This window comes from Cryptomeria japonica, chromosome 4, assembly GCF_030272615.1.
Source record: "Cryptomeria japonica chromosome 4, Sugi_1.0, whole genome shotgun sequence".
NCBI lineage: Eukaryota > Viridiplantae > Streptophyta > Pinopsida > Cupressales > Cupressaceae > Cryptomeria > Cryptomeria japonica.
In genome coordinates this window covers 212,241,852-212,256,573 of record NC_081408.1, presented here as the reverse complement: position 1 = coordinate 212,256,573, position 14,722 = coordinate 212,241,852, and the positions used below count along the sequence as shown (strand labels likewise).

At 36.3% G+C, this 14,722-nt stretch overlaps 1 protein-coding gene across 4 annotated transcripts in view; it reads left to right on the top strand.

Moving 5' to 3' along the window:
- The window catches only part of LOC131061159 (uncharacterized), a 128,243-nt gene that overhangs the window by 68,115 nt on the left and 45,406 nt on the right, over window positions 1–14,722 (top strand). For all 4 annotated transcript variants that reach the window (XR_009372284.1, XM_059219729.1, XM_059219728.1 and 1 more), the window contains exons 3-4: window positions 3,962–4,024; window positions 4,195–4,428. Coding sequence is in view for 3 of the 4 variants with exons in the window: in XM_059219729.1 (XP_059075712.1) it covers window positions 3,962–4,024; window positions 4,195–4,428 (297 nt within the window). In the remaining variant the exon portion in view is untranslated. The remainder of the gene's footprint in view (window positions 1–3,961; window positions 4,025–4,194; window positions 4,429–14,722) is intronic.

Sequence of the window (14,722 nt, the reverse complement as noted above, 5' to 3'; positions counted from 1 at the left end):
AAAAGTAGTGTTTGTCTCTTTTTCTACAATTTTTAATGTTTTTTTTTTTAAATCCGTTTTTTTCCATTTTTTTTGCCGATTTTTTCAAAAATTCTTATACTTTTGGTTTGCCGATTTTTTTCCTAAATGATTTTTGCTACTATTGTATGGATGATAGAAACATAACCAATAATGTGAGAAAAGGCAACAATAGTTTTTGAAATGAATGTCAGGTTTGGTCAATGGTTATTTGCAAGCTTAAGTTCTAACGTTCCGAGATAATCCTATTTTAACTTGTATTAGTAATAGCCCACAAAGATAAGTTTTGGGTTTGTGACATTGCTCACAATCTTAGTGGCATTCAGTGTGCGGAGTGCCCAGAATAAGGTTTTGATGTCTCCTCAATCATATTTGAAAGCATTCATAGAGGCTTAGAGCACCATGTGACCAATGTATATCCTTGCCAATGCCACTGTGAACCAATATCTAAAGCTATCTGCTCATATATTTGTGCAACACATTATGTGATTTTAAAAACATTGGGAGTGTGAAACATTAGATGCAATAGAAATAAAGAACTTGCTTGAAAGCCAACATAACCTGATATTTAAAGGCTTTAGCAGATCCAGTTTCTTTCAGTCACGTAATCTTGCTCTTATGCACTAAAACTTGGACCATAGTTGTAGATTCCATTGAATATTTGCTAGCATTTTGGCATTATATTTATTTGTTTTTGAAGGGAGAGCAATGGGGCAGACAACCAACTTACCGGATACACTTCTATAATGGTATTAGGTGCTCAAAACCAAAAGGTGAATATTTTTTCTGTTTTGAACATAGAATTCTATGTGGATGCAACAAACTTTTAAAGCTTGATTAAATGGCTGACACACACACAAAAAAAATTAACCTCTTTCTTAGGTCTTTAATTTTAGGTATAATTGCAGTTTACCTTGGGATTAAGTCCTAACTTAGGTTACTCTCATTGGTTGTGATTCTCACAACCTTGCAAGAATTAAATGTCAGTTTGAATCTGATATAAGGAAGACACAATCAACTATTCAAATCCATTTCAAATTAAATTTGAAACATAAAATTTTTCAAAAGCGAAACTTAGTCCTTCCATTAGGGTGATAACTTGATAAACTTAGGTAGTTAATCTGAACTCAATTGATCACATGGGTTTTTCCCATTACAAAATCAAGGGCCTTATTTGGCATGCAATAGGGTAATAGATATGGGAAATTATTTAAGCTAGTTCAATCAAACTTTGACACACAGAAAATTACCCAGAAGCTTTATAAAGAATTTGATAGTGCGAGTGTTTGAGATTTTGACACTTGTTTTATGCTTTTGGTTATGACTTTTGGCACAATCTCCCACAATTGACAATGAGACATGGCAACTCAAGGGATACAACATTGACACTTCCTGGAACACAATTATGTCAAATTTCACATTTGTTCAAATCTCACTCCAACATACCGAATAGGTAAAATTGATGGTCATTTGAATGTCCTATAGAAAGCAAGGAAGTTAGTATATAATAAACGAACTTTCCTTGATTGGCCATGAATGGAAATCTATTTATGTAGAAACTTAGTGGACTTAGACTCTTGGAATTGACTTCAGCAGTTTCCAAATATTGATTTGTACATTTGAAATGGTAACTCTAGGTTGGAGGACATAGAAGCAAGCCAAATCCATATGCAAGGTTCAATTTTACTTGGGTCGTATGACTTAGAAAAATAAATCTGGAAGGATTGAGTAATATTGTTACGGCATTTGATTATACATAGATTTGCAAATTATCAAACCAAGATCACACTTGGGGATTTAACCAAGCAAGTCTTCCAAACCCATGCCATTGCTGAGAATGACTATGACACTGAAGGGATTTAGAATGACAATAAAAACATTAGAAACATTCTTGGAACTAATTTGATTCAGCTGCTCTTCATCAAATACCTTGGCCAGTCTAAAGACATGAAAGTCATTTGGCACTCTAGAAACTCTATAAACCAGTCTGTTTTGTTGCAGAAAAAATCAGAGAATAATAAAGTCAAAATGAGAAAAAAAATCACAGTTCAAAGCCTTCCAAGGGAGAAAAAGTAAGGATAGTATCATAAAATATTGGAAAAAATTGGATTACATCTTGAAAATATTGATCAATGATTATTTCAAAAACATTGCGTTTTTTTTTCATGAAAATACTGGTACGCAGTCCAAGATCCAATATTTTCTGAGATATTGTGATATCTTCTTCTATGATGATATATAATTCAAGTAAATGTACAAAGTAAAGTGTTATATGCAACTTGAGTCTTAGTTATAAAATTGCATTCTGACATCATGGATCATAGAGCATTTTAGCTTTTTTGACTGAAAATAGAGGGAACATTAACCGTATTAGTTCTTTTTTTTAATGGGGCTGCAATTTTGATTGTTCATTACAGTAGAAATCATCATTTGTAACTTGTTTAATGTTCAAAGCCAATTTGTAGATCCCCATAATAAAGAACATCATGCCATATCCAAACTTAAAGGAAAGTGCAATTTATCAACAGTATTTTAGGTTTTAGATTGCTTCTATGATGGTACATGATACCGATAAATGCACAGAATAAAGTGGTAAAATGTAGCTCAAGTCTCAATTTTATAATTGTTTTCTGACACCAAGGATCATGGAACATTTTGTTTTTTAAAGTTTTGGTTGTTCGTCTTAGTGGAAGTCATCATTAGTAAATTATTTACAACTTTACTGTAATAGCCAATTGGTAGATCATCATAATGAAGAACATTATGCCATACTCAAAGTTAAAAGGGACTGCAATTCATCAACAACATTTGTGATTTTAGACAAACAATTATTCCTTAGGTCAAAGGTATGCTTTCTGATTATTTCTCAAAGCTATTCTATTTGCTTTTTTTGTACTGCAGGTTGATCTGTGCCAGAGGCGAGTACAATCTTATAAGCAACTTTAACCTTACCAACCAAGCTTGCTTAAGCTTATCTTGAATTCATGGCGCTTTCCTGGGACTCTACGTACGAAAGTGGTTCAATTTTCTTTTTGTTTACTATATCATATCCTATGTGTTAATGGTTTTGAGCCTGGAAAAGAGTTCAAGGTCAGAACTGTGAAGGCTTCCTTTTTTATTAAATGTTTTTAATGTTGATCTGGCTTGTGTTCAATTTTTTTATTTTCATGCTTAAATAATCATTGGTAACATAATCAGAATCCTTTAAGATGGCATGTGTATATATTGCTGTTATGATTTTAACACAAATTCATGATTCGGCTTGTGGATGTTCTTTCTAGGCTGTGTAAGTAACTATTGAGTGTATATGTGATGGTCAATTTGGCATGGGCACTCTAAATTGCTGCCTGAAAACTACATGAAATGTTTACACAGGCTATTCCCATTTTAGCCCTTTTATCTTCTAGATCTTCCATAAAATTTGACCTTATTAAACTTAATGAGATGCTAGGGAATGAGGATTCAAAGTCCAGTTTTGAGCTTCGAATTCGAATACATGCCTTTATTGCAACAGTAGAAGGCTTCGATCTGCATAAGAATATTTCAGGGTCACAACTCGTAATTGGGAATTACTGTTGCATAGAATAGTTGTAAGCTTATTCATATAAAGAAACCATATTGTAGATTACCAGGATCCTATCTTGTACAAGATGTAATGATTGATGGGATTTTTAGCATCTCTAATATACATTGAATTGATTTGGCCAAAGAGAAAAAAAAATTACTTGGAGTTTCTTGTTACTTGTGGGAAGATTTGTTTATTTTCTAAAAAACATATGCAATCTTTTAGTGTCTTCACTTCTGTGTTTATTATGTAGGCATTATAGCTGCTGGAGAGGCTTTTGAATGCTTGAGTCTCTGGCCAAATCTTTATCGTTTTCATGTTGGAATTCAGTATTGCCGATATATTTAGTTTATTGTAACTGTTATTGTCATTTTGCAGATTGCACTGGAGGAGTGCAAAAGACTGGAAGCACAACTTCTTCTCATTGATGAAGATATTTATGTATTTTTGCTTACCTTATAGAGTTGAATCTATTTAATCACTGTTTTTCAGTCAGTTACTAGGTCAAGGTTGATCATTTTATCAGATTTCTTGCTTTACATAGTTCTTTCTGGAAGATACTCGATTTCATATTACTGTTATTACTGAAAATTCGTGTGTATTGTCTATAGGTAACAGTAAGAAACTTGGGTGATGTACTATCACGAAGACCTTATCTAAGCATAATTAAGGATAAAGAGATGCTCAAGGAATTGGCTGAAAAATTAGAAATAGAAGAGCTGCTTGAGAATACGACTGTGAGGAATTTTTTCAGAAAACTTACAGAGAAGTTGATTGAGAATACGACTCAGAGGAATTTTGTCAGAAAACTTACCGAGAAGTTGACAAGTGAAATTCCTGATATTGTAAGTATTCATCCTCCACTTGTTATTGTATCCACTATTTTCAAAAGAAATGTCGGAGTAAATTTCAGATAGAAAGGGGACCGTTTTAACTAACAATAAAATGCTACACTTCAATATTTATCCATTGTCATGTAATCCATCGTACTATTCATAAGCTAGTGTTAGTTGGGTGCATATGTTTTGTAAGTCGCCCCTAGATAGTATTAATAAAAGTTGATGCTTATGCTTTGTAGGCTATCCCACTAGTTAGAATAAAATAATTCTCTCACATGTATGGGACGGTAGTAGTTACTTTTGGCAAAACTCTACATATTGTAATGACTTTTCAATTACAAGGCTGTTGATGTTTTATAGCTTCGATTGGAGAAGTCTCATATGTATAAGTAATGCATATTATCGTTGACATGAATATATATATATGTAATAATAATAAGTGTCATTATTATTATATATACGAATATCTATATATACACATAACGAATATTTATTATTGTTTATACAAATCAGAATATGAGCACCATATCCACAAGTGTCGATTACATTGATCATTTCATTTGATCACTATGAATCGACTTTTCTTATAAAGAATCCGATATATAATTAACATCATGCGTATCGACTTAAGTCGATCTCCTAACGATTATGGAAATCGTTGTTACACGTAACAATAATGATTAACAATTTTGGGAATCGTTAAATACTAAACGATAAGAGAAATCGTGGTTGTATGTTAAACCGAATAAATAACGATTAAGATATCGTTGTTTTGCACAAACCTTAGGTATAGAGACATCGCAATGAAGAGGCATGTCTCCACGTACGTGGAGACATGTCTATTCATCGACGTGTCTCCACGTACGTAGAGGCATGTCTGTCCATTGACATGTCTACACCGTAAGGTATATAATATGGTGCAGTTCGAGTTTAATAAGGTAAGCACAATAATCATAAGTGCAAGCCTTTTAGATATCAATCTGCCTCATATAGCAGACTCTCATACAAATTATGTATTAAGTTGTATTCCCTTCATATGTGCAGCAACTTGCATTCAAGAGTTCATTGACATATAAGTTAGTAAGAAAAATAACTGCTTACGTATCAAATCTGATCGAAACTTTAACATGGTATTAGAGCTGGTTTGAAGAAAAGATCCGATCAGATTTATAGGAGGGAAACAACCAAACTTCATTAAAATCTCTAGATTTCTATATTCGGCAAAATGGTGAGTGGAGTTAGGCCAGAGGACCGACTTGAAGGTGCTGCAAATTTTTTATCTTGGAAGTTCAGAACGATGCTCACATTAAAGGAACATGAATTAAACACTCTTGTGGAAAAGGCCTTACCCATGCCTGATGAAGAAGATGAGAAACACCTATGGACAAGAAATAATAATAAAGCTATGAAACTATTGGTGGATGGAGTAAAAGATCACATTGTTCCAATTATCTCAAAATTAGATACTGCTTATCTAATGTTTTCAACAGTAGAGAACATGTTTGAGATAAATAATACTAGCAGGGTTCTTGCTCTGACACAAAAATTACACCAAATCAAAACGAACCAAAGTGAAACTATCACTTCATATTTCATGAGGATAACGGAACTAAGAAACCAATTATCTACTATTGGTCACACATTTGATAGCAAGGAATTGACTATGTTGGCACTCAACGGACTTCCCACTTCTTGGGAATATTTTATTCAAGGAATTAGTGCTCGATCCAAACTCCCAAATTTGATCGATTAAAGATTGATTGTATACAAGAAGAGTCCAGATTGATTACTAGAGGGACTGGAATTAACTCCCAAAATGAAGAAATGCAAGTCCTAAACACTCAGTCTCACAAAAGAGGAAAGAGGAATAACTTCAAGAAGAGGAGAGGCAAAGACTCAACCAGGAAGCAATCCTTCAAAAGGAAGAGGGACCTATCTAAAGTACAATGCTTTAGATGTGATAAATATGGTCACATTGCTGTAAAGTGTCCTGACAGACCTAAGCCTCAAGCCTCAATTGCTGAAGTCGGTGAGCCAAATACAGACTTTGAAAGAATTGTATTCTACTTTGCTCTATCTAGTCAAGTATCAGCCAGCCTCAACACCTGGGTAATAGACAGTGGGGCATCTCGGCATATAACAGGGTTCAGAGAGCACTTAGACACTATGATAGAGAAATCTGATGAGGAAGTCACAATTGGGGATGATTCAAACTACCCAGTGAATGGAATTGGAACTTGTACTATTCAACTAAAATCAGGCATTGCCCTTCAATTGATAGGTGTGCTATTTGTACCAGGCATCAAACGCAACCTAATCTCAATATCAGCTTTTGAAGATAAAGGATATAGAATCACCTTCATGGATGGAAAAGTCTTAGCCTGGCCTAAGAACTCAACCATCAAGAAGGCTCATACCATTGGAGTTTGACATGGTTGCCTATACAAACTTTGCATCTCTCCTTCACAAGCACTTATTCATGAATCTTCTAACACTTGTGAACTGTGGCATAGAATATTAGGGCATCTTCATTTTTCGTGCTTTACCTTCTATAGAGAAAATGGTGTCAGGGATACCTAAGCTGACTCAAGAACATGAAGGAATCTACAAAGGGTGTGCCTTAGGAAAAAATACCAAGGGCACAGTTCATAATAGTGAAAGTAAATCCAAAAATGTATTAGAAATTGTTCATTCTAATTTATGTGGACCCATGTCAGTACCCTCCTTAGGAGGATTTTTGTATTGTGTCATTTTTGTAGATGATTACTCTAGGAAGACATGGATATATTTTCTAAAGTGTAAAGAGTCTGATGAAGTCCTTAAAAGGTTTAAGGAATTCAGAGCTTTAGTAGAAAACACCTCAAGTTTAAGTTTAAAAACTCTTAGATCAGATAATGGGGGGGAATACATCTCTAAAAACTTTAAATTTTTTTGTAATAATGTTGGGATTAAGAGGGAGTTTACTGTTCCTTACAACCCTCAACAAAATGGGGTTGCAGAAAGGAAAAACATAACTATAGTAGAAGTAGCCAAAGCCATGATGCATGACCAAACCTTCACACCTCTTTCTGGACTGAAGCCTCTAGTGCTGCTGTATATATCCAAAATAGATGTTCACGTTCCTTTCTTGACAACAAAACTCCGAAAGAAGCATTTGCAGGAATAAAACCTGACATAAGTCACTTAAGAATTTTTGGCTGTCCTGTTTACATTCACATCCCTAAAGAGAAAAGATCTAAATTAGAACCCTCTGGGAGAAAGGGGATCTTTGTTGGGTATAGTGAAACTTCTAAAGCTTATAGGGTCTATATCCTAGGTCAAACAAAAAAAACAAATTGAACTAAGCAGGGATGTAATATTTGAAGAAGATGTTGCATTGAAAAGATCTAAGGATGTTAATGAAACAGAAGATGAATCCCCTCAATACAGTGAAAATTATCACTCCTTTGAGATTCAGAATGAGACTCACGAACAAATTGAAGGCAACACTCACATTGAACCTATGGACTATATGGTTGAACCTAGGGACACTAATGTGACAAAGAAAAGACCACTATGGGCCAAGAAGATGATTGAGGAGGCTGAAAATTATGCAGCTTTAAAAGGAACCTTCAGGGAAAGTAAAAGACCTAATAGATTCTCTAGCTACATTGCTCTAATGAGTGACATCATTAATTCAGAACCTTCTACTGTGGAGGAAGCCTTCCAACATCAAGCCTGGAAAGAAGCCATGACAGAAGAGTATAAGTCTATTATCAAGAATGATGTCTGGGACATTGTGCCTAGGCCTAAGAACAGATCAATAGTGTCTTCTAAATGGCTTTTTAAAATCAAACATGCTGCAGATGGAAGTATTGAAAAAAAACAAAGCAAGGTTTGTCGCCAGAGGTTTCTCTCAGAAAGAAGGAATTGATTATGAAGAAACTTTTGCTCCTGTTGCCCGATACACTACTGTCAGAGCAGTGATTGCTATTGCTGCATCTAAAAGATGGAAATCCATCAAATGGATGTAAAGACCACATTTCTTAACGGTGTGATAGAAGAAGTCTATTTGGAACAACCTGAAGGATTTGTAGTACATGAACAACCTTCTCATGTTTGCAAATTGAAGAAAGCGTTATACGGGCTCAAACAGGCTCCTCGAGCGTGGTATGAAAGGATATATCACTATCTATCAGGACTTGGCTTCTTAAAGAATGATGCAAATCTGAATCTTTATTTTAAGCTAATCAATGGAGAGATGTTAATTCTTATCCTTTATGTTGATGACTTGTTAATAACAGGCGAAGAGCATCTCATCATCAAATATAAACAAGAACTTGCAGCCGAATTTGATATGAAGGACTTAGGACCTCTACACTATTTCCTCCGATTAGAAGTATGGCAACAAACTTATGAGATCATTCTAAACCAAGGGAAATACACTATTGACATTCTAAAAAGGTTTGGAATGATGGATTGTAAGTCTATGTCCACTCCCATGGAAACAAACTTACACAAATTAAGAGAAGCAGCTACAAGCTTTGAACCAGCAGATTCCACTCTCTATCGGCAGATGATTGGATCATTGATGTACTTGGTCAATACTAGACCAGATATTTGTTATGCTGTGAATGCACTTAGTCAGTTCATGTGTGAGCCAAAGAAGATAGATATAGTTGCAGCAAAACACATCTTGAGATATCTTCGTGGAACAATTGGATATGGCTTAAAATATAAAAATGTAGATCTAAACTTATACGGATATACAGACTTAGATTGGGCAGGAAGTATGATAGATCGAAAAAGCACATCAGGGTGTTGCTTTAGTTTACGATCAGCCATGATATCCTGGTTTAGCAAAAAGCAATCCTCAGTTGCTTAGAGCTCCACAAAAGCAGAATACATTGCAGCATCTATGGGAGCACGAGAAGCAGTATGGTTGAGAAAAATCCTTGTAGGATTGTTTGGAAAATCCTTAAACCCGACCATTATCCACTATGACAACCAGAGTTGTATAAAGCTTTCAGTAAACCCAGTATTTCATGACAGGTCGAAACATATTGAAATACCTTATCACTATGTTAGAGAGAGGGTGGAAAGAAAGGTAATTCAGCTGAGATATATTAGTATTGAAGATCAAACAATAGACATTCTCACCAAGCCTCTAGCCAAAACAAAGGTAGAACACTTAAGAGGTAAGCTTGGTATAGTTGAAATGTAAAATTTTGAGTTTTGAGTCTTAGCATTATTATTGTACGAATATATTCTAAAAGATGTTTAATATAAACTCCTTTTGTCATTTTGAGCTCCTATCTACATCATTAAGAAGTGACGACTTTTGAATGATAATCACTTGTATTGCTAGTAGTTGTTGGAAGGTGACGACTTTACAATAACTCTGAAATCTATCATGATAGATATCATATGGTTGATATCTGTGAACATGTCATGATAGTGCATATTTCTTATAACAATTTTTATCATAAGGTTGATATGTTGAAATTGTTGAGATATATCATGGTGGATATTAAGTGCTTAGTATCTATGAGTATGCCATGATTTCCATACATCCCTATGGTAGGCATCATATGATTGATGCTAGTGCAAATACCATATTGGGCATGTTGAGTTCTGGTTAGTATCATAAGTGTTGATACTTGTAGGCCATTGCTCCTGATATCATATAATGATCTCTACTACATGATGTGTAGTTTCCTATATACATATAAAACTTGTAATCCTCCTCCCTAGCTAAGAGGGAGTGTTGATGTTTTATAGCTTCGATCAGAGAAGTCTCATAAGTATAAGTAATGCATATTATCGTTAACATGAATATATACATATATATTAATATATGTAATAATAACAAGTGTCATTATTATTATATACGAATATCTATATATACACATAACAAATATTTATTATTGTTTATACAAATCAGAATATGAGCACCGTATCCATGAGTGTCGATTATATTGATCATTTCATTTTGATCAATATGAATTGACTTTTCTTATAAAGAATCCGATATATAATTAACATCATGCATATCGACTTAAGTTGATCTCCTAATGAAAGATCCCTGATGGATCCCCTTGCTTATCCACTGTAATTTTTAAAATAATAAACTATATTTTTCCTGTGATTTTGCTGATGGTCTTACAGAATAGAGAGAAGTTGCAGAATGTTTGGTTTCTTTTTGTATTTTTTTGAATATATAAGCAAGTAATGAATAAAGAAAAACAAATAAGGAAAGAAGCTGAAACAAGTAAGAACATTCAGTTAAATCAGAATTGATACAAATCGTACTAGGCAGATTTCTGATTTATAATATCCAGATTATTCCCTATGCACTGGGGATGTGCTTACATCCAATAATGGCACCAACTGAAGGGTAGATGATGAACACAAACCAAGAACACCAGCTATGGCTGAATGAAAGTCTTCACCACTTCCAGTGTAAAGTGTACCTACTGTAATGGTGGCATCAAGCTGAAACAATCACGCCCCTGCTGGGAAATTCAACCATCCTGCTGAAACCCTCACCGAGCAATCTAAATCTCCACAAGGAATAGCGCATACACTCTGACCAATAATGCTAATGCCAAAAGAATCCACTTCCGATCAATGGTTGAGGGCTACGTCCCAGCCAGTACCAATCATGGGGTTTGCGTCCCAGATTGAAGAATTGCTCTACCAGAGCAATATCGCACCAAACAAGTTTTCAATATGTAAAAGATAATGAGAAATTAGGCTTCCTTCTCCTTATATCTCTTTCCTTCCAAATCGAACCCTAAAGATATATGAAAAGTGCGCTTTAATATAAAGTCATATTTCCCAATATTGGGCGCCCAAGTATAGAAAAAACACCACTTTCTCAATATAAAATAACTCCAAGCGCCAAAAGGACCCTGGCAAGTGAAAATCATTTAGAAAAGTTCAAGACCTTTCCAACGAGCTATAACACATGGGCATACGAATCCAGATGAAGCCAAAAACCCCTTATTACTCCGAAATGGCTATAGACATAGCCTTATTTAAAATATTAAAACGCTAACTTAGGAAATATTTAAATATATTAAAAATATAACCCAAATAGCTACAAAAAGCTCGAAACACACCAAAAGCCTGAAACTGAACCTGTCACCTGTCTGTGATTGATGTCGGAAATCATGGATCAACTAGCAGTCTCATCCCTAAAATCTAGGGATGCTCCTAGAAACTAGGAAATACACCCAAATCTCTTGAAACTGAAACCAAGGAATGGTCTCATGGAACCTCAACCCTGGATGCTGTCATAACCTCCTAAAAGTAGGAACAACCTCCTAAAATGTAGGAACTGCCTCCTAAAATCAAGGAACTGCTCCAAACTGGCTCCAAACTGCCTGTAAAGCCAAAATCCAGTCACTATATGCACTGAATGAGTCCCAAACAACCTCTGCTAGCCTACGAGACTCCAATGATAGGCCAACTCCTCCGTCTTTGATGTCCACTCTAGAAAGGGAACATGACAATCCTCCCCTCTCGGAGTTGCTTGCCCACAAGCAACTGAAACACCAATCCTACACCTTCCCAAATAAGATGTAAACAAATCATTGCATGTAACTGCTGCTCATCTTTGATATAAATAACATGCAATATCCCGGTTTGGAATGGCTCCTCAAAACGCTGAAGCACCTGTGCTGTCAAATCAACATTGCCTGGGTCTCAGAGTGAAGCATACCTCCTGCTGAATACCTCAAGTGAGCAATGGAAAACTATATCATCTCCATAGATCAAATATCCATAAATGCCAAGATCACTAGTGTGTCTGTGATCACCAACATGCATAACATCCGTCATAATATCCAATGAATGCCAATCCATGGAAGACCCTCTGCGATCTGACCCCATCTAACACACAACTGCCACACACTGCTGCTGATGTGTCGGAAGATCTAATGCTAACTCACTAGACAATATATAATACCGACTAAAATCATCACTGTCCAGGTTGGCATCTAAAAACATGTAATCACCAACCAGCAATGAAACAATCACCCTGTCTAGAGAATCAGGTGAAACTGCCACATCAACTAGCTCAAAGTACTCACTAGGAGTAACATCACATAACTCATCCACGTCAGCTATTTGATGACAGTCAACCTGTGGATCAACTGTCTTCCCACTTTGCTCGATAAACTGAGATGGATAGTGGGTAAACTCCAGCTCCATCCTCTTGAAATTCCGAACATACCATCCAAGTGTCAACAACCATTGTACACCCATGACTACATCTATACATCTGAAGTGACGCAACCCATGTAGGATCCACGAAAGAAAGGTACTACACATGTCTATACCATGATCCCACACAAACCACCTGTAGGACATAAACTACTCCTGCTGCTCTCCTCTGATATAAGTGCCATATAATCTTAATATCTGGAGCAACATACTATAATCCCTATAAGATGCTGTATCAAATGAATCAACACCTAGATCCCAAATAAAACTAAATCCACATCCATCTGTCATGAAGAGACATTGATAGTAAGAGGCATCCTCGATACCGTGCCTCTCTACAGCCACTGTGAAACTCTCACACCTATGATAACTATCCACAACAACACACCTGCTAATCCATGCATCATCCTTCCTCCATGATCCTCGATGAAGTCTCTGTGTCAAGGAGATGAAAAACTCTGACGGTCGCTGCTCATCATAACGGTTGATTGTTTGCTGATCCTGCAAACAATTCATCCCAAACTGCTGGATTAGGTGCTTGCAATCCATAACTCTATCCTCTGAAGATGGGAGAGCACTATCACAACACGGATAGTATAAGTCCCGAACCAACTCACATCTGCTAGCCATCCAATCATCTACAATCGGACTAAAAGAGAAATGAAGTGCACTCCTCGCAAGGTAATCTAAATGGACTCTCGTAGGCTCACTCAATGGCTCTGTGTCATAATCTTGTCCATCAAACTCATCATCACTCCCACTGCTCTCAAACCATGAATCCGAAGACAACTCATATGTCTGAGATCCAAAATCCAAAATACACCTCAACTGAGCACTATGGCTCTACGGTGAAACATATTGGTTTCCCTCGTCAGTTGTAAGAGGTGTAAAAGAAGATTTGCTTTCCAAAGAAGGAAACAAGTCAACAGGAGTATCATACTCCCAACCAGCAGACAAACTACTAGTCGCATGTGAAAACAATGATGGAGTAATATCGTGAGCCAAATCACAACTCTCTGGTGAATCTCGCAGTGTCACAGTAGAACATTGTACTGTATCTGTCACTGATGATGTCTGTGCCACTCTCAATCTATCAGAAAGCTCCTCCAATCTGGAGTTCGCTTCCTGAAGGGACAACTGGGTATCCTCCCATGCAACAACAGTCGCCTCAAGCTCCTGAGAGAGGATATCAACTTCCTCCTCTTCCCTCAAGAAAGCACCATAACTAATAAAATCCCTCCGAAGGAGATAATCTCGGTCAGCCACTAACTGTAAATACTCATGCTTCAGTATCCCAATGGCTCCATAAAGAGCATGAAATTCTGGTAAGGAAAAATCACTATTGCCCTGCTCATCAATCATGAGGGTGCTCCAACTATGTATAGCCAACAACTCGCGAGCGACATTGAAATAACTGTGTCTATACTTCTGTCATCAACCTTGAGTTGTCCAATCAGGTGATGAGGAGTTTGAGAATGTTGACTCTCTTGTAACTATACAAACTCAAAATCTACATTGTGGAAAGAAGTTGTATCTGTATCTTTTACCTCTTTGTAGTCAACATCGTGTATGCACTCGGCCATGGATACAACCTCACTGCTGCATTGTGCCTCTGAGAACACCACATCTGTCAATGATGATACTGCAGAAAATGCACTGTCATCACTCTCTTCTGCATCCCATGTGTCCGCACAACCCACTGGCTCACGATCCTGGGGTCCAGTGCTACTAAGAGAACATACTGGGCTGGATTCTAAGGTCTGATGTATAAAATCAGAATCATCATGATATGAGTTCTCAACATTCAAAGCATCATTGGTACCCGAATTTTGAATACCTTCATGTGACAACCCATTGGCACCATCTTGTACAAGTGTAGACATTGATACCTCAAGCTGATGCAAAGGTACCTCACTGCTGTCATGAAAATCAGAATTGCTAACCTCTAAATCAGTTGCCTCTTGGGAAATCCCCTTCACGAAAGGTGAGGACAATTCATTATCCAAAGTTGTCCTAATGTCTCCTTGAGTTGAATCCACATGTCTAACAAAACCATCACATAAATTCTTGTCCCACTCATCGGAACTTGAGG